Source organism: Hyaena hyaena, unplaced genomic scaffold, assembly GCF_003009895.1.
Source record: "Hyaena hyaena isolate Hyena2069 unplaced genomic scaffold, ASM300989v1 scaffold_876, whole genome shotgun sequence".
Lineage (NCBI taxonomy): Eukaryota > Metazoa > Chordata > Mammalia > Carnivora > Hyaenidae > Hyaena > Hyaena hyaena.
This window is the reverse complement of record NW_024081512.1, coordinates 218,423-239,410: the sequence shown is the minus strand read 5'-3', so window position 1 is coordinate 239,410 and position 20,988 is coordinate 218,423. Positions and strand designations below refer to the sequence as shown.

Genomic DNA, 20,988 nt, shown 5'->3' with positions numbered 1-20,988 from the left:
AATGTTCATAGCAGTTTATTTGTAACAGGAAAATACCATACACAGTCCAACTGTCTTTTAAAAGATGAACGGTTAAAGAAACTACGGTACATCCACCCAATAGGATACTACTCAGCAGTATGAAGGAATGAACTATTGGCACACATAATAACTTGTGGGGAACCTCAAAGGCATATGTCTAGATCTTAGAACAATCTAGAAGTACATACAGGGTAATCAATTAAACACATAAGGATTAGATAAATGTGTGTGTACCAGTAAGTCAGGGTTGCTTGAAGTCTCAAAACCTCGGCCTGAACCCTCTCTAAGAAATACTATGATCGTGACCAAGTCACTGCTCTATCTATGAAATTTTAACGATACTGGATCGTATGGAAATGCAACTGAGTAAACGACATATGTGAATATAGCAAATGAGTGGTGATCTCTCCACAAGAAAGGTTAGTGCTTTAACTATAATACCTCAATTGCTATCAAATCTATAACCATCATTGGCTATCTGATGAACACCAGAGAACTCTGAGACAGCTGAAGTGTTACAACTTTGGGAAAACGACGGTATTTATTTATAATTACTTTTGTCCCGAGCCATGCTTGAATCCCAGAAGGGAACCACTGTCATCAAAGTCTGAGTCTGCGTTTTCATCGATGTCCAGCTCGTGGCTAAACAAACAAAAGGTAAACAGTGATAAACCATTATGTCCAGGGTTATGGCCAGTTAATGAAAATACCAAAAGGTACACAGAGTCAACCTATACACACTTTCTAATCACAACAGTCAACCACAGCTCCACTCCCAGATCCAGGAAGACAGGAATGAGTACTTTACTCAGATTTTCCAAATAAGATAAAGTACCCAGCAGTATGTGGAACACAGCAATAAGCAACGAAATCCTAAACTTTGTCAAGTAATTCTCTATACTCCTGAACATGGGACGAATACAGATCTCTCTATTTGCATCTGGAAAAACACCTGTAAAGGCTATAGCCTTAAACTAATCTCCTAGAATAGTATCTTTAGAAGTTTTCCTTAAAAATGAAGGAAACATCTAAGAAGTATCAATCCAACCAAAAAACTTACAAAGAAAAATATATGAAGAATAAGGTTGTGATACAAGTGTTATTAAGTAACCCATGATCACTGACTTACTGGGGATACCTTAGTGACCCCCACTACCTGGGTGACATTACTAAGTAAGAGAAAATGGTGAGAAGTAATTCTTACAAATGAAGTTAAGCTCACTGAACATTTATGGTGGACCTACTATGTCCCAGAAGTGTAAGTATACACAGTCTCTCTGCCTCTAGACACCAATGGAGAAATTATCAAGCACCGTGTACAGTGCAGAAGGAACACAATGGAGGATGCTCTTATGAAAGTAGGAGGTCACCGGGCCTCCGAAGTCTGCCTACTGCTTTTCTACAAGCTGTATGGAACATAAAAGTCCTATGTGGAACACTTCATAGCCTGTCAGAAAAATAGTGTTTGTAGGTAACGTCAGAGGTTCTGTAATGTCCATACTGTCCTTGTATTTTACAGAATTAGCATGTGACCGTATCCTGCCTATTTCACCTGCCCCTTTAATCCTACATATCAGTCGTGTGCTGGCAGAGCACTGCCTCGGGAAGAGAAGGGTTGGTCTGGGCATTAGCCTTGGGACTGCCACTGCTTTGCTGTGTAACTTTGGGCAAAGCTCTTCTCATTCTGTCCTCACATTCCCATCTACAGCTTAAGAGCACTGGATTAGATACTTGTGGTTTTTAGCAGTAACATTCTGTGATAACACAGACTTAGACTTTTGAAAAAAATCAGAACTTCCTTCATATGTCGTATCTACTGACATATTACGAAAAGCCGTCGTCTCCTGGCACTACCGTCAGATATATTACATGCCAGCTCAGTCCTCCTAATGATCTCATTAGAAGAAGTGCTGGTTGCGTTTTATAGACAAAAACTGGCGGCAGAAGGCGAGCTGGGATCTGACCGTGATCCAAGGCTAGTACGTCACATCTTTCCCCTCACAGGACCAGCAGTACTGTGACGTAGCACGCGCTTTCCAGCCACCCCCTCGCGGCCACAAGTGCTCCTGCTACCACACCGTGGATAGAGAGGGGATGTGTTACTTGCCTCCTCTTGAGTTTGCTGGGCTTCTGTTCAGGTGGCTCTTCCTCACTCTCGTCTCCGTCAGCTCGGTTGGGGTGTGGTCTTTCTTTAATTGTGTTTGCTTCTGAAGAGTCCTGAGCATCTAAAGAGGCCGAGATATGGCGGTGGATTGTGCTCTTTGCTTTGACAATTCTTCTGCCTCTGACAAAGGCTATCAAAATATCTCACTGCCTTTCTTGCAATGAACCGTATGTGCACGTCAGGCACAGCGCCAGGCCGCATCTGCCTATTCTGTGTATCTACATGCAGAGTCTGAGCATAAAACTGTGGTCAGGCCGATCTATTATTAAAGTTTCTGTGATCTGACTACTTAAAAAGCAAACGAAAACTAGTTTTTCCTCATAACTGTCCAAATCTACACAAATTAATCCACAGTTACTTTTGTGAAAGCTATCACATTTTGACTGAATTTTAACTTAAATGACTACTTTAAAGACAGTGTAATACAATGACTGAAAATGATTTCTCTTCATTAAGAAACAAATACATTTGTCTCTAACATAGCCCTTAAATTAACACTGGAAGTTAACAGAAAGGCAAGCGCCATCATTTAAAAAGACTACTTTTAAACTTGTAGCAGCTCCAATTGATGGGCCTGTCTTTGTTCCTTGTTTCTTCAGACTGGCACAAAGTGAATAGGTGGGACTAGAAGTGGAGAGGTGTCTGCAGTGTAGACAACGGGATACTCTGTGTAGGCACGGACTATTTCAGAATAAGCAACCACAAGCAGCAGAAAACATATATACTTATGTAGAAAACATGCAATATATATAAATTGTGTTGTGATCTCAAGGGAGGGTCCAAAACAAACTAAAACCTAGAATTCTCAGACTGATCCTGATGGCACTCACCCTGGGACTAATTAAAGAAATGGCCAATTATACAATTAAGGGAAAAGGCAACAGAAATGGCCAATCTATAAATGTAAATTAGGAAACAGACAACAGAAGACAGAGACTAGGAGGCTGACTGTGTTTGACAAAGGGAACATACAGGAAGATTAGGGAGGATGATCAGAGGAGGAACACGAAGTAGTAAGACGGGGCCAATACGCTGGCCAATATACAGATTCAAAATCTGGTACATGGTCAAAATCAGCACAGAAAGTTATTGAGAGAGTACAGAGGAGTGTCAAAAGACTAACATAAAATCATCATATTAAAAAAGGGATGAAAATAACACCAAAATAGAAAGGAATGAGAATACTTAGGTAAGCTCCATTGGAAGAGCACAGAGAAAAAAGACATTAAAAAGTAAGGTAGGGTCCTTTAGTAACTCTCTAAAGGAAACTCTCAGCTAGATGAAGATCAGCAATCCAAGGAACAAAGCAAATAAATGCCAAAACCTTTTGCTTCACACGGGAATGAGACCGAGAAGAAAGCCCTATGTTATAAAGTAGACTTTTCTAGCACCAAACATCAAGGATGCCAAGAGGGCATCTTAGCCACTAAGGAAATTCTGAAGTTATAAAGATTTCCTCCACTTGCATTTTCCTGTTGCCATCAGTTAGACTCTTTCTCCCCAGCAAGAGCATTCTTTTTTTTTTACTATTTTTATTTATTTCTAGGAGAGAGAGGGAGACAGTGTGAGCAGGGGAGGGTCAGAGAGAGAGGGAGACACAGACTCTGAAATAGGCTCCAGGCTCTGAGCTGGCAGTCAGCACAGAGCCCGACGCGGGGCTCGAACCCACGAACCGTGAGATCATGACCTAAGCGAAAGTCGGACGCTTAACTGACTAAGCCACCCAGGCGCCTGCCAGCAAGAGTATTCTTAACCACCTCTGACTTCACATACCTCTCACTGGCTTTCTTTCATCTTTCTCTAGTTCTTTAGACACCAATTTGCATGATAGATTTTGTTTATGTTTTCAATCACTTAGCCTGGAGTCAGCTAAGTTCCTTATCCTGGATATTTAATGAGAATCCTGAAGTCAACTCTTCCAGATATAAATTAATATCATGTCCCGTTGAGATTCCCTACAGAGAAAGACTTCATTTATTCCAAAATAAGTTTCCAGATAGGACTCGGAATCAGATTTGCCTGATATCCATTGTGTACTCGGAACCATTCTCTAACATGCCTCTTATATGTACATTTGCTTCACAGACACTTGGAAGTTCATGCCCACTCTAAATTTCTCAAGGGAGTTAAAGGCTTTTTGTTTTTGTTTTATCTATTTTTGAGAGCAAGAGAGACAGAGCACGAGTGGGGGAGGGTTAGAGAGAGAGACACACACAGAATCCAAAACAGGCTCCAGGCTCTGAGCTGTCAGCACAGAGCCTGACGTGGGGCTCAAATTCACAGACTGTGAGATCATGACCTGAGCCGAAGCCTGATACTTAACAGACTGAGCCACCCAGGCGCCCCAAGGGAATTCCAAGTTTTAACTGATGCGCCGCCAAGGTACAAGTAGAAGGAATGATACTTTTGAGAACCCTTTGCAAATATTCTTCTGATTTATATGAAAGGGTAACGAACAACTTGTGACATATGGATTAAGTCATATTATACTATAAAATGTAGCTGGCATTGTGTAACTCTACCATAAAGGATTAGTGTTCATTATTTTGCTCAGTAGGTTCATTTTCCTAACTGCTGTGTAGTAGCATAAATCTTGGCCAGTCTTACCCTGAGCTGGTTGGTCTGTGCCTCCATTCCCAGAGGCACTGTTGTCCTTGGTTCCTCTGTGACATGGTTCACTCTGGCCAGAAGCAGGGCATTCTCTGCTGCTGCCGACTTCACTTGGCAACTGACATCCATCGCAACTCACTGAAGACTCTAACGGGCTCTGTTCCACCTCCTCTGAATTCAGACTTATATTACTAATCCCATCAAGTATTTCTTTATGCTCTTTATCACTTGAACTAGAGCTTTCACTATCAATTGTAATAGATGAAGATGGAAAAGACGTCAAGTCCGCTTTTATGCAATTTTCACCTTTCTCGTTGTCAACTATTTTAGGCCCACAAGTCTCTGTATCACAGGTTTCTGAGGCCTCAAAAGTCCAACCCTGAGCTTCCCAATACTGAAACTGTTCCAAATAATACCAATAAAGTTGATTGTAATGTTGGTCCCATTCCTCTTTTGTATCAGGAATGTTCCAAGGTTCAGAGCACAGCGTCTGACCTGAATGTTTTTCTTGCCAGCTTTGCCATAACAGTACTCCACCATATTCATTCCAATATTTTTCCCATTTCTCTGTAATTTCTAGCTTTGGACATAATGTAGTTTCAACAGGAAGATTTTCAGTTTCAATGTCTTTTTTGGTTTGAAGTTTACATGTTTTGGTATTCTCATACTGTTCAACTGAACACGGATTGTCTGAGGCCAAAATGTCATCTTCTTCATATTCTTGTCTCCAAGATTCTCTGATAATTTCATCTAAGTACCTCTTTTGGTGTTTTTTCTTTTTCTTTTTGATTTTAACTTTATTTCTAGTATTCATAGACACCTACGTAAGAGAAATAACTTGAATACAAAATGCACCTCATAAACTGTAAGAGAAAGTAGAATCCAAGTCTATTTTACCATTAAACTAAATAATATATCCTCAAACCTCCATCTTGGGCTTTAGTTACACCCACAAGTTAATTTTACTATCTATGTTTACACAAGGAGGAAAAATCAAACACAGACACACATCAAAACTTTTAGTTTTGGTTAATTTATAAATATGTACATTTACAAGGAGGTGGAGTGCCTTAATTTATGAATGTGTTAGATTTGAGATAAAATAATTCCATGTCGTATTTTATGAAGAAAATGAAGAGACAGAAATAAAAGTAACTTATATTTATGTAAATTTAAAAAAAAAAATTTATTTATTTATTTTTAAAGTTGATTTTGGGAGGGGGTGGGAAGGGGAGGGAGGAGGAGAGAGAGGAGAGAGAGAGACAGAGCACACACGCCTGTGTGCACAAGCTGGGGAAAGGCAGAGAAAGACACGGGATCCCAAGCGGGCTCCGCACTGCTAGCACAGAGACTGACACAGGGGCTGAACTCACGAACTGCAATATCACAACCTGAGCTGAAATCGAGAGTCAGACATTTAACCGACCGAGGCACTCAGGCACCCCTACTCACCTCAAAATTCTTATGTGCAGATACACCACCAAACTGAAGTGGTAGTCCCATACTTCTCATGAGTTCAGCCTCAGAATCAAGTTCACTTTCATCCAGGCCTAAGCCTTTGCTGTCCTGTGACTCTGTAGTGCCACCTTCCTCCTCTTCTGTGGCTTGGTCTCCTACAGACAGCATTTGTTAGCTTCGTTTTAGAGAAAATGAGCTGTAAGTTTTATCATCCTCATTTCAAAGAGGAGACTGAGATCCAGAATTATGCAAACGTTACTATTTTTAAGGAGTTATAGACTAGTAAAAAACAGCCAAATAGGAATCCAGAGACGACTTCTAGTCTGCCTGCCTGCTACCAGCTTCCCATGCAAGTTACACTTACTAAGCACCTCCTCTGTGCTAGGCAGAGCACTTTGCACTGGGCAAAGCACTGAGGAGGTAAGGGGGACGTGGACGTGTATATCGCTACATGCAATATGGCTAAACCATCAGTGAATTTCAAATGATGATTTGTGGAGTTATTTTAGGAGCTGGTAATAAGAGAGGTGAAAGGTATGTCTTCAGGCACCTCGAGGGTGCTTTGATCACAACTAGAATTTGTATTCTGTGACTCTCTGGGAGAGATGATTTAATGAAAGCGTTCTAGTATTAAAAGTCTGAAATCTACTGAACCGGAAGATCCTTTCAAACTCCTTGATTCTAGGTCTTCCAAAAAACCTGGCTTATTACAATAAAGTAAGTTTTGCTTTATACGAATACAGTTAGATAACAGTATATCATATCCTTAGAAGGACAAATGCCATTCAAATGCTCCATTAGCCACTGGAAATGTGAGATAAATATCACTGGATATATTTGCAAACTCAATTAGGGCTGAGCAGCACTCCAGCTAAATGGCTCTAGGCAACAGAACAGCGAATCTTACAAAGCAAAAATGGAGACTATAAAGAAATCTTTTGTGTACAAATTCTACTAAAACAAAGAGGGGAAAAAACATCTCTGCCTAAATAATAAGGGAGATTCCACTTACCATTCCATTCAATTAAAGTTCAAGAGAGAGCAAACAGGAAAAACAAATGTGCTAAGTTTTATGTTCCTTTCATGGTATGTGTATTATTTGTTTATTTATTTTGAGAGACTGAGAGGGAGGGAGAGTGTACACAAGCAGGGGAAAGGGGTAGAGGGAGAGAGGGAGAGAATCCCGAGCAGGCTCCATGCTGACACGGGGGCCAATGTCACAAGCACGAGATCATGAGCCACCCAGGTGCCCCATGGTATGCATATTTTACATTTCGCAGGAGCCTGGTGCCTAAAGAAACCTTATTTGTACATTACATTGAAACACAAAGCAAACACATTACCTAGCGATCAACTGAAGACACAGTGACTTGTTCCATCATTGTGAGAGTTAAAGGACTTTTAAAAGGGAACATGACACATTTTACTTGTGCTGACTTTAGCCTAGAACTCTTGCTCAACTGTATCTAAAGAAACAAAAAAGATCTGTGTGGAAAGAACAAACGTGGTCTCAGAGGGGAGGCAGAGGGAGAGCAAGATGCTTTCCAGGGAACTAGGCAAGACTCAAAGAATAGAACAAATTCTATTTGTTATCTGGGAAAGTTAACCCAGACGATGGGCCCTTTACTTCAGTCAGAAGACTGTGGATGTTCGCTTGGCGTTTATCCTGAATAATTTATTTATACAATTGTTAAAGAATATAAACAAGGAAGTCATTAGACGGAAGTGGCTCTAAGGCCATTGTTGTCTAAGTAAGCAAACCAAAAGCCCAAGCTAGAATCAAAGCACTCAAATCTAAGAAAATAAAACTTAAAAACAACCAATCACAAATAGCCAGCAGGCTTCCCCAAATGAGGCCACTGATTAAGCCACAGTCAAATCAAATAATTTCCTTGCTCTGCTCCTACATCTTCTCTGTAAGAAGCCCTCCCTGAACTCCTGCTCTGGAGGGGTGCTCCTATCCAGGGAGCTGGCACTGGCTGACTTGGAGAGATGCGTGCTCAAATAAACTCTTGACAATCTTAATGTGCCTCTGTGGATCTTTCAACACAATACAATTTTGCTGGAAAAAGAAAACATATGCTCTCTACTTTCCAAAGCTTCAAATTTCAGGTTGCTCTTATCTAAGGGCAACAGCTCAGGAAGGAATGCGACATAGAGCAAAAGAGGAGCTCTTTAGGTCCACAGAGGAGCCAGCCGCAGGAAATGAAAAGATGGGCTTCGATAAGGATTCTAGAACCATGTTATAATAAAAAATAAGGACTGTAATTACTGGCTTGTCGTTTGTAATATATTATGCAACACATCAATATGGTATTATAACAAATTACATTTAAAATCAATATTATAGTTATTTCGAGCAAAAAGGGACCATACGGTTTTATGCTGTATTACCTGCATTGTCACCATTGCCTTTGACATAGTAGCCTTTTAATCCCAAATTGCACAATTTTCGATCTCTGCGAAGAAAATTAAAGTCAATATTGAAATAAATTATAAAGCTGAGAAGAAAACAAGTTCAAGGTGGCATAGATTAATTTAAAATGTTAAGGAACAGAAAAGCAATCTGCTAATATATTTTCTTCATCTGTAATACAGAGGAAAAAATATGTACCTCATGAGGTCATTATAAGGATGATATATGTAAGACAGGTAATATATATCACATGGAAGCATTTATAATTATTACTAATATAATAAAAGGGTAATTCTGGTATTGGGGGAAGAATTGATCTTACAATATATGAACGAGGAAGTGTTCTCTAAACTTGCTGTAAGACGTGAGCATAAAAGTGGAAGGATTTAGGGGCACTGGGGGGCTCAGCCAGTTAAGTGTCCAACTTTGGCTCAGGTCACATCTCATGGCTCATGGGTTTGATCCCCACATCAGTTCTGTCCTGACAGCTCAGAGCCAGGAGACTGCTTAGGATTCTTGTGTGTCTCTCTCTATGCCCTCGCCCTCTCATGCTCTGTCTCTTGCTCTCTCAAAAATAAACACTTAAAAAAAAAAGGGGAGGGGGATTTATACGTGTATGAGATATAAAGATTTTATCTTACACATATATAAATCCACATGTAGACCCTACTCCATTTACAAACAGGACAAGTTATCATTGCCTAGTAGACAAGAGAGTCACAGTCCAAGCAAAGGTTGTTTTGGGACTAACATACAATGAAGTTCTTATTTAAATATTTTATCAAACCAAAACATAAGTCAAAGCAAAACAATTCAGTCTCAACAATTTTTAATTAAATAATTATTTAAGAAAGCTCGATGCCTAACGTGGGGCTCAAACTCAGAATCCCAAGGTCAGGAGCTGCATGCCCCACGGCCTGAGCTGGCCAGTGCCCCAGTCCCAACAATTTTTAACAACAGTGATTAATTAAACCTTTCTTTACATACCTGCTTCTAGATTTGTTTTCTATCTGCTAAGATTTTAACACGACACTTCAAATAAGGAGAGAATTTTGCATTGGTCTTCCTACCATTAAATCCAACTGTAATAAGCTCCATCAGAACTACCAGAATAAAGCCATCTTCAAGTAATTCCTACTACTCTTTTTCCAACAGAGCCACAATAAAGTCAACCAAATAAAGTTCTTGTATACACAATATACTTCACTATCCTCCTGCTTATTTTTTGATACTTTATAAAAGAAAAAGTAGGCGATGACTCATTGCAGGACGGCACACACGCCAATGTTCTCTGGCACAGCGCCCACTGGGCCCCAAGAACCCTGGACAGTGGCGAGGGGGCTGGGGCTGGGGGAGAGCAGCAGCTGCACCGAGGGCACCAACCATGTGCCCGTCAGCACTCGAGGTAATGTGGCACTAGGTGCCCCGTCAGGTGGAGGTAATGGCTAAAAAGATGACTGCAAGATTGGTTACACTGAGCAAATAAGTAAATGTATTGAGGATAATGACAGCCAAGATATTCCTACACACTTACACGTATTTATGTCCATATATACAACACAGACATGTCCTGCCTGACTCTATCTGCTGAGAGAGTATAGAGGAAATGAAAGCCCAGGAGCAATGAACACAATGAACACCCAAGTCTTGGTTTCTAAACACTACACTCTGCTAAAAGGAACCAAGGTACCTTCAAAAATGGCAGTTATAGGTTGAAGCATGGATAACAAGCTTATACAAGATAAGCTGGAGTCACCTTCTGTGCCAGAGGTTAGGAGGAGGTCTAACAATGTCAGGAACACATCAAAATGATATACAAGCCACCTCAAGAGGCCCCCACCTGCTAAAGCTGAGGCAACAGGAACATCAAAATAAATGGCAGTAATAAAATATAACTTAAATAATAAACAAAGAAGCCAGAGTTCATGTTAATGTAAGCACATGGGAGAGAAGGGAAAGTGCTCCATACAGAATACCAACTAATACAAGTAGAATGATAGAGACAGAGAGTCACCCTTTGGCAATCCTCAAGAGGTAGGGGATTTGGGCAGAAACGGCATGGGTACTTCCCCACAGCACACCAATTAATACAAAGGGAATCACTATGACTTTATAGCAGAGAAAGCTGGAAGACTCCAGTCTGAGTAGGCAATGGAGGTTAATGTTACCAGTGGTGGCCTGGATCTACAGAAGGTCACCGCTGACGTGATGCAGGGCTCAGCACAGGATCATTTCTGTGGCGTTCCTGCCCAGGAGGCACAACCCCAGCTCTGCTGAACTATCAGACAGACCCAGGGTAAGCAAGGTCGGCCTACAGGAGAAGGTAAGGTCTGCACTTTTTAAAATGTTGAGGCCACGAAAGGGACAGAAAGGGTGAAGAATTTTTCCACAGGAGGAGACTGACAAGTCATAAGTAAACATAAGAGGAATTATGCTGGAACTGTGCATCAGAAAGGGGGCATGGGCATGTGTCTCTGGGGCTGCAGAGGGAGAGATGGAGCAAACTGTAGTTAACTATTGAGACCTGGTTTATCTGGCTAGCAGGGAATATAGTTCTCTGACCTATCCTTTTAAGTTTGAAATTATTTTAAAATGGTTTACTAAATGGCCAACTAATCTCTGACAAAGCAGGAAAGATAGTGTCTTCAGCAAATGGTGCTGGGAAAACTGGACAGTGACATGCAGAAGAATGAACCTAGGCCACTTTCTTACACCATACACAAAAATAAAGCTTAAAATGGATGAAAGACCTAAATGTAAGACAGGAAGCCATCAAAATCCTACAGGAGAAAACAGGCATCAACTTCTTTGACCTCAGCTAGAGCAACTTCTTGACACATCTCCAGAGACAAGGGAAACAAAAGCAAAAATGAACTATTGGGACCTCATCAAGATAAAAAACTTCTGCACAGCGAAGGAAACAATCAGCAAAACTAAAAGGCAACCAACAGAATGAGAAGGTATTTGCAAATGAAATATCAGACAAAGGGTTAGTATGTAAACTCTATAAAGAACTTATCAAAATCAACACCCAAAAAACAAATAATCCAGTGAAGAAATGGGCAAAAGACAAGAACAGACACTTGTCCAAAGACATCCAGATGGCTAACAGACACATGAAAAAATGCTCAACTGTACTCATCATCAGGAGAATATAAATCAAAACCATACTGAGATACCACCTTACAGAATGGCTAACATTAACAACTCAGACAACAACAGATGTTGGTGAGGATGTGGAGAAAGAGGAACCCTCTTGCACTGCCGGTGGGAATGCAAACTGGTGCAGCCACTCTGGAAAACAGTATGGAGATTCCTCAAAAAATTAAAAACAGAACTACCCTATGGCCCAGCAACTGCACTAAATATTTATCCAAAGGATACAGGAGTGTTGTTTCAAAGGGACACATGCACCCCAATGTTTATAGCAGCGTTAGCAACAATAGCCAAAGTACAGAAAGAGCCAAGATATCCATCGATGGATGAATGGATAAAGATGTGGTATATATGTGTATATACATATATATATGTATATATACACACACACAAGTATATAGACATATATACACACAGAAGTGTGGAGATATATATATGTATACGCGCGCGCACACACACACACACAAACGGACTATTACCTGGCAATCAAAAAGAATGAAATCTTGCCATCTGCAACAATGTGGATGGAACTAAAGTATATTATACTAAGTGAAATAAGTCAAAGACTAATATCATATGACTTCAGTCATATGTGGACTTTAAGTCTTTAAACAGATGAACAAAAGGGAAGCAAAAATAACATAAAACAGAGAGGGAGACAAACCATACAAGAGTCTTAAACACAGAGAACAAACTGAGGGTTGCTGGAGGGGTGCTGGGTAGGGGAATGGGCTAAATGGGCAAGGGGTATTAAGAAGGACCCTTGTTGGGATGAGCACTGGGATGTTATATGAAAGTGATGAATCACTAAATTCTGTTCCTGAAGTCATTATTACACTATATGTTAACTTGGATTTAAATTTCAAAAATAATAATAAAATAAAAAAAGAAAAGCATAGACTTTATAAGAATGAATAGCATCAGATATATATAAGGAATAAATAAATCTTATTCAAGAAAAAAATGATTTACTACAAAAAGAATTAAATAATAATTATTTTTGTGACAAAAATCTACTCCCATCATTTTAGCATTTTACTATATTCTATTCTAGACTCTGTACATATAAACACAAAATATTTACATAAGTGTAATTATAGTATATATTTACATAAGTGTAATTATAGTATAGATGTGTTGTATTCAGATGTTTATTAACATAAGGTATTTTTTCATGTTACTACTGAGCCATTGTGATGATTATTTTATAGAGCACCATTCATGTGATTGTGTCTTTTTCATATATATAATGTATGGATTCCTGAATATGCAGATGAAACAGAATTATTACTCTAGAGCTCATAAAACAGTATGTTAACTTTTTAATGTTTATTTTATTTATTTTTGATAGAGACAGAGTACGAGCAGGGGAGGGGCAGAGAGCAAGGGAGACAGAATTCCAAGCAGGTTCCGGGCTCTGAGCTGTCAGCACAGAGCCTCGTGCGGGGCTCAAACTCACGAACTGCGAGATCTTGACATGAGGCAAAGTCAGATGCTCAACTGACTGAGCCACAAGGCACCCGACAGTATGTTAATATAATGTCCTCAGAAAATAAAAATTAATTACAGTATTAGGTTCTATTTCCTGCCTTCTAGGAGAGGTGTACAATAATCTTGCTTAGTATGAGAATCAACTCAATGCTGATTCTCAGGTATTAGGCACCTATGCTAATGTTCATCTTCTATTTCTGCTCCAATGTATGGTACTGTTTGCTCAGTTTAATAATCGATTCTAGAATTTTGCTAACAATCTGTTGTTTTAAGATTGTGAAACAGACCTTTTTCCTCCCTGGAAAGTCAAGGTCACACTATTAAGCCTCTGAACTTCCAGCATGTCTCCAAGTCCTAAGGACTTCTACCGGAAATAATTTCAAGATCATATTTCCAAGCTCTTTTTGTTCTAAGGGGTTATAATTTGTCTGAGCATTAAATGATCTAAAGGAAGAAGCCGGTCTTTTCTCTTTACCTATTTTGACCTCAGAATGTAACTTCTAAGAGCAAAGTAGAGCTTCCAAGTTTTAATATGTATGAAATTATATAAAATTTTAAAAAGTGAACATTTTGGTCCAAAAAGACTAAATTCAAAGTAATTAGTGATTTATATGGCAATTAAATTGTTTTATTTATTTATTATTAATTTATTTTTATTTTGAGAGAGAGAGAGTGTGTGTTCGTGTGTACCAGTGGGGAAGAGGGGGAGGGCCGGAAGGAGAGAGAGAAAATCTTAAGCAGTTTCCATGCTCAGCGCCAGCCCATCACCAGCCCATCAGGTTCCATCCCATGATCATGAGATCATGACTTGGACTGAGCCACCCAAGCATCCCCTAAATTGTGTTTTAAATAAAGTTGCTTTAATTGCAATCTAGTAGCAATAGTGTTTTGTAGGGGTATGGCATGACAATTTTTCTCAACTTTTTGCATTTTTTAAAACTCTTTTTAATGTTTATTATTTATTTTTGAGAGAGACGCACAGAACATGAGTGAGGGAGGGGCAGCAACGGAGGGAGACACAGAATCCAAAGTAGGCTCCAGGCTCTGAGCTGTGTCAGTCAGCACAAAGCCAGTCTTGGGGGCCTGAACTTGCCAAATGTGAGATCATGGCCTGAGCTGAAGTCAAATGCTTAACTGACTGGGGCACCCAGGTGCCCCATCAACTTTTTACAGTTTATAACTCGCATTCCCTTTCTCTTTGTTTTGGAAAGGAAGCTTCATGAAGATAGCCCCAAGACTCAATCTGGCCACAGGCTAAGAACTAACTATGTAGATCTGGGTTAAGATCTTCTGCTTTTTACAGAGTTCTGCTCATCCCTCCCTCTCCCTGTCCCTCAAACATACTCCAATTTATTTCCACTTTTTATACCTCTTTTCAAATGCTACTCTGCAAAGAAATCTCTGTGATCTTTGAAGAAAGATTAGGTTTTTGCTCTCATAGCCCCGTGTACTTCTCTCCGGTAGCATTTACAACTGTAATTTCCTAAATAATCATGTAACAGTTGTCTTACTATTGCTAGAGAGTAAGCTCATAGTGTGTAGGGCCAGGCTGTGGCTTATACCCCAGTGCCTCCCAGGGTACCTAACAGAAAGAACCACAGAAAACATGTGTACATGCAGGCATGTATGCAAAGATGGCAACATTTTAAAAACTAAACATCGTGTTGAACTTCCTTTTGGGCTAATTTTCCGATTACTCCCCCCAAACACAGAAACAGTAAGAATTTCTTCAAACTGCATTATTCTACTACATTAAAAGTATAATACATAAAATGTACTTCCGCAAGTTGAATCTGACAATAAACCCGCGAGATCACCGGGGTACACATTCCTGTTTTAGGGATGAAAACAATGACTGAAGTGGCTTAACTCACACAGTAATAGGAAGACAGCCATCCCTATAATCCGATTCGTTAGTTCGTTGTTTCCCACCCACCGGCTATCTTCCAAGTCGGGCAACGCTTACCCCAAACATTTTCCAAAAGGGTAGCACAAAAACGGATGGAATTCTAGTTCAACCTTTTATCTCGGGTAATCGGAAGCTCTGTGTACGCGCACAGATGCGCTTGAATAAATCTCAAGGTTTTAACCAAGGGTAACCCACAAAACGTACTCCTCTTAGTCTTCAACCCGAGCTGTCACATCCATTAAGGGGACTTTACATTTCACTTCCCCGATTTTTAAATGTCCCCTGTGTATGCAAACGAAACAAACCAGCTGCCACATTTTTTCACAGCAGCCTACAAAGTCGATTTACTCCACTTAACGGCCACGGGCGACCTCTGCGTGAACTCTTAGGACTTTTCTTTCCAGAAACCACCTGGCCCAAGGGTTTCCGGCTTCGGCCACGCCTCGGAGATCAATCCACTTCTGGGGAAGAAGTGTGCCAGGAATGAAGGGGACCGCGTTTTTACTTACTCCACGAAGGCCCTGGAGCACAGGCACAGGATCTTAGAATCCTCCTCCAGGTCTTCAATGAAGAGAAACATTTCGGCCACGCGGCCCCACTTCTCGCAGCACATGTTCCCACCGCGGAGCAGGAAGCCCCGCGCCCAACGACACGCGACCAGCCTCCCCCGCCTCTGCTCGGCTCTCGGACCCCGAAAGGAGGTCTCGCCGGCGCGCCCCAGGGGCACGTCACGGGTTTAGGAACGGGCCCGGGGCTGCTCGAGCCTGGAGCCAGCCGAGGGGCCGCCGCCGGAAGTGGCGCCGGGCGGACCCGGAAGGGGCGGGGCGACAGGCGGTGTCACGCTCAACGCGGTCCGGGCTGCAGCCGACGTTCGTCTTTTTCTTCACAGGTTGCTCTCGGAGGGGGAGGGACACCGGCCGCTGGAATTTTCCCCCTTCCCTCGGTCGCGGAGCCACCGAAGGGCTCCCGCCGCGGCTCGAGGGTGAGGGCGAGCCGCCTCTGCCGCCCCCGCCGGAGCCGCGTCGGTGCTCGTCTCGTTCTCCCTGCCCGGCGCACGGCTCCGCGTCGGTGTCGCGGGGCTCCGAGCAGCCAGGACCGCGAGTCCAGTCTCGGTGAGGCAGCCCCGGAGTCCCCGGCGGGGGCGGGCGGGCTTCCCGCCGGGCTCGGTGTCCGCTCGGGCACCGGGTGGCGGGGAGGGGTGGCCCCGCCTGGGTCACAACGAGCCCTTTCACTCCGCCGCGCATCCGGCCCCCTCCCTCCCCCGACCTCGCGCTTAAAAACCTCGTTTCGTCTCAACTTGGGCGGCGGGGCGAGGTGTCAGAACCTCACTGCAGGCCTCGGGGCTCGCCCGGTGACCTCTCCGGTTCCGGGATCCGAATCGAGCCTTGTGGGGGGATCCCGGGCGTATATACGCGAGAGGCCGCGGGAGTAAGTGGCTAAGCAGGGCTTGCAGACGAGTCAGCCTTGGAATCCTGGTTTGATGCCCCTTTGCTGCCCGTGTGATCCGGGCGAGCGACCTAACCCTTCTGAGCCTCCTTGCGAGCATCTGTCAAACAGGAACGGTGAACAGTACCCGCCTCCTCGCGCCGCTGGAGGAACCAAGTGAAGCTGCGTATCAGATCGCTCCCGTGCTATTAATACTTTGAGTGGGTACCGGCTTTACGCGCAGGCTCTGCGTTGGGCCCTGGGGTTGGCACCGGTGGAGCCACATCTCAGTCCTCAGGCTGCTGGTGCGTACGAAAAATGCATGTGCACCTAAGCAGGAGGCCGAAAACTGGATCGCCGCTGCTGGATTCGAAGCCGGCAGTGAGTGTTTGGCGGGTGGTAGTCGTTGAGCCTGCCCAGGGAGCCTCCTTAAAGACGCAAGTTCAGACTTGCAGGTGGCTGGAGCATTTCAGGACTTGGTTGTGCTGTTAATGCTGAAATGGCATCGTTGTCTCTTTAGAATGTGGGAACACCGAGATAAAACCCGGATGTTTAAGACAGTCCTTGATAGTATGGTCGCATTTGCTGTTGGATAGAAATAAGTTAATTTTCGGGGCGCCTGGGTGGCTTAGTAGGTTAAACGTCCGACTTTCGCTTAGGTCATGATCTCGAGGTTCGTGGGTTCGAGCCCCGCGTCGGGCTCTGTGCTGACTGCCAGCTCAGAGCCTGGAGCCTGTTTCAGTCTGTGACTCCCTCTCTCTCTGACCCTCCCCTGCTCACGCTGTCTCTCTCTCTCCTAGAAATAAAAATAAAAAAGAAATAGGTTAATTTTCAAATGAAATGTTTATTTCCACATCCTTACTGCTGCCTTACTTTGGAGTGCGAGATAGGCTCATTAAGAGTGCTGCACAGTAACAGATACCCCAGGATGGATGTGCAACATTTGCGGGTGAGGATAGGTTAAGAAAAAAAAAAAATAGAACAGTAATTGTCAGAATGCAAGATTCTAGCTAGAAATCGAAGGACATTCTAGGGTTTGAAAAAAAAAAAATCCCAAACCTTGGAAGGTAGTTCATATCAGAACCTAGAGTTTGAAACTTGAGATCTAAAGGGTACTTTTTAAAATTATTTATTTATTTTTTATTTTTTTAATGTTCATTTTTGAGAGAGAGAGGGGAGCGAGCGAGCTTGGGGGGAGGGGCAGAGACAGCGGGAGACAGAATCAAAAGCAGCTCCAAGCTCCAAAACGTCTGCACACAGCTTGATGCTGGACTCAAACCCACAAATGGTGAGATCATGACCTGAGCCGAAGTTGGACACTTAAATGAACTGAGCAGCCCTGGTGCCCCTTAAAAGGTATTGTTTTAAAGATAAAGTGACTAGGCTTGCTACATGTTTTAACTGAGATATTAGATAAACTTAAGTTTTACTGATGGTTTGAAGTCGAATGCTTATCCACTAGAACTGAGTCCTAACCCCTTGTTAAACAATTATTAAAAATTCAGAAAGGAAAAGGGAAAAATTTTATTTCAGTGAGTGTTTAATTGGCATTTTCAGTGGATCCTCAATGTGGCTTATATACTGAAATTAAGAAATAGATCTGCTGCCATCCATGGTGCTAAACGTACTGATAATGGGTGTATAAAAAATAGGTTTATTCCGGGCGCCTGGGTTTGCTCAGTCGGTTAAGCGTCTGACTTTGGCTCAGGGCATGATCATGCGGTCTGTGGATTCGAGCCCCGTGTCAGGCTCTGTGCTGACAGTTAGCTCAGAGCCTGGAGCCTGCTTCGGATTCTGTATCTCCCTCTCTCTCTGACGCTCCTCTGCTCATGCTCTGTCTCTCTCTCTCTCGAAAATAAAATAAAAACTTTAAAAAAATTTTTTTTAACTTTCTGTAATTTATTTTTTAAAATGTATATCTGAGTTAGTTAGCAAATGGTGCAACAATGATTTCAGCAGTAGATTCCTTAAGCCCCTCACCCATTTAGCCTGTCCCCCCTCCACATCCCCTCCAGCAACCCTCAATTCTCCATATTTAAGAGTCTCCTGTTTTGTCCCCCTCCCTATTTTTATATTAATTTTGCTTCCCTTCCATTATGTTTAGTATCTAAAAGTCCTCATATGATATTTGACTTTCTCTGACTGACTAATTTCACTTAGCATAATACCCTCTAGTTCTTCCACATAGTTGCACATGGCAAGATTTCATTCATTTTGATCGCAGAGTAATACTCCATTGTATATATAATAGTACATCTTTATCCATTCATCCATCGATGGACATTTGGGCTCCTTCCATACTTTGGCTATTGTCAATAGCGCCGCTGTAAATATGGGGTGCATGTGCCCTTTGAAACAGCACACCTGTATCCCTTGGATAAATACCTAGTAGTATAATTGCTGAGTTGTAGGGCAGTTCTATTTTTAATGTTTTGAGGTACCTCCATACTGTTTTCCAGAGCGGCTGTACTAGTTTGCATTCCCCCCCGCCCAAATTTTTAAATAGACTTATTTCCTTAGGTTTTTACAGAAAACAAGAAATCCTCTGTTCTGATTTATTAGTTTTTGAAATATTCTTATTTTAAAATGTATAAAGTCAGTTACAGTCCTTGTTCTTCACTACCAATGTCAACATTATGATTGTTTTTTAATATGTGATGCACAGGACTGTGTTTGATTGTAGATTTTTTTTTTTGTTTGGAAATAACCTGTTATTTTGGTAATTAAAATGCTGCATCTCCCCCAAAATGTCTTTTAACAATTATAGTTCTTAATTGGATCAAGATAAAGTGGTAAGGAGTGAAATATAAGTCTATGGTAAATTGGGGGGGGGGGAGACAAGGGCCAGGCAGAAGTAGAGGGAAGACATAAAGTGCAATCTTCAGCTTTCTGTAAGAGAGAGGGACAGAGAGACAGGGACAAAGGTAATAGCGTAGTGAAATCACAGAGAATGAAAGCCAGAGTAGGAAGTAGGGGAGCTGGATTTTAATTTTGGCCCTTGGTTCTTCATTGAATTAATTTAGTAACTTTGGGCAAGTGAACTTGGATTTCTCTTTTTAACTGGTTTCTGCAAAATTAAGAGCTTGCATTCAGTGAGTTCTAAAGCCATTTTCTCTTATTATCAAAGGTAAGTATTTTATCGGCTCAAAACTTGTTACTCCGTCTCCTCGTGGCAGTTCTCTCATGGCAGGTTTTAGCGCTGTCTTGGTCCACAGTTTTTGTCACAGATTTGAATGAATATAGTTAAGGTCTATCTTTAGCTGGTATTTGTTAGTTTGGTATTTGTTGGCCTACTATGGGCCAAGGTGCTTTACATATGTTTTCTCGTATGATTTTTTAATGCTTATTTATTTTTGGAGAAGAGAGAGTGCATGAGCAGGGGAGGGGCAGAGAGAGAGGGAGACAAGGAATCCGAAGCAGGCTTCAGGCTCCGAGCTGTCAGCACAGAGCCCGACATGGGGCTCGAACCCATGAGCTGTGAGATCATGACCTGAGCCAAAGTCAGACGCTTAACCAACTGAGCCACCCAGGTGCCTTGATTTTCTCATATGATTTTGTTTACTGATGTATCCTCAAGTGTTTAGAATAGTGTGGAGCACAAACTACTTGCTTAGTAAGTATATGTTGAGTAGATGAATTACTAGCCTAATGACATAGCCTTCTTTGGGCCATCCACTTTCTTATCCGCTGTATTTATCCCCTGTGGTCTAGTCAAGGACTGGTCCCAATAACTATTCCTCTCCTGCATCATCTGTTTCTTACTCTCCCATTGATCCATTACCATTGGTATTAAAGCCTGCTGTTTTCTTTCATCTTAGACCCACATTCCCCCCAGATACTCACCTATTATTGTGTTCCTTTTTGTGTTAGCATTTCTCTGAAGAGTTGTCCATATTTGCTGTTTCCAATTCATTGCCTTTCATTTTTTCATGAATTTACTCCACCTGACTTTGATCCCCACCATATCGAGATAGTTCCTGATTATCAGGGTTTGTCAGTGTCTCTGTGTTGTAAACACAGTGCTCGGTGATTATTTCTTAGACCTCTCAGTATCATTTGAAACGGCTGAATACTCCTTCTTGCCCACTTCCTTCCTTTGACATGCAGGGTGCCACTCGTGGAAGGAGAGTTCTGGTTCCTCATGGTTTATATGCCCTCCCCAACTTCTAAAATGTTGAGGGCCCCAAGGCTCAGTTGTGGAGACTCTTTTTTATTCTAGATTTCCTCCCTAGAAGGATCTTTGTTTAGTTTCGTGGTTATCATACAGCCCATATGTTGCCAATTCCCGGATATATTTCTCTAATCCTCATCTTCCCGCTAACCTCTGTGTCCAGCTGC

At 42.0% G+C, this 20,988-nt stretch overlaps 2 protein-coding genes across 8 annotated transcripts in view; one reads left to right on the top strand and one right to left on the bottom strand.

Moving 5' to 3' along the window:
* Nucleotides 1–16,015, bottom strand: part of TGS1 (trimethylguanosine synthase 1) — a 42,099-nt gene extending 26,084 nt beyond the window's left edge. Inside the window, exons 1-6 of the mRNA XM_039220290.1 lie at nucleotides 15,735–16,015; nucleotides 8,648–8,712; nucleotides 6,248–6,408; nucleotides 4,793–5,615; nucleotides 2,129–2,246; nucleotides 577–663 (exon numbers count right to left, since the gene is read on the bottom strand). Of these exons, the coding sequence (XP_039076221.1) occupies nucleotides 577–663; nucleotides 2,129–2,246; nucleotides 4,793–5,615; nucleotides 6,248–6,408; nucleotides 8,648–8,712; nucleotides 15,735–15,838 (1,358 nt within the window). The 5' untranslated portion in view covers nucleotides 15,839–16,015. The remainder of the gene's footprint in view (nucleotides 1–576; nucleotides 664–2,128; nucleotides 2,247–4,792; nucleotides 5,616–6,247; nucleotides 6,409–8,647; nucleotides 8,713–15,734) is intronic.
* Nucleotides 16,016–16,107: 92 nt separating this feature from the next.
* The window catches only part of TMEM68 (transmembrane protein 68), a 38,102-nt gene continuing 33,221 nt past the window's right edge, over nucleotides 16,108–20,988 (top strand). For 4 of the 7 annotated variants that reach the window (XM_039220296.1, XM_039220297.1, XM_039220294.1 and 1 more), the window contains exon 1: nucleotides 16,111–16,337. The gene's annotated coding sequence lies outside the window, so the exon portion shown is untranslated. Of the gene's footprint in view, nucleotides 16,338–16,365; nucleotides 16,956–20,988 lie in introns of those variants that run through there. The other 3 variants (XM_039220295.1, XR_005526047.1, XM_039220293.1) reach the window with 3 other exon arrangements.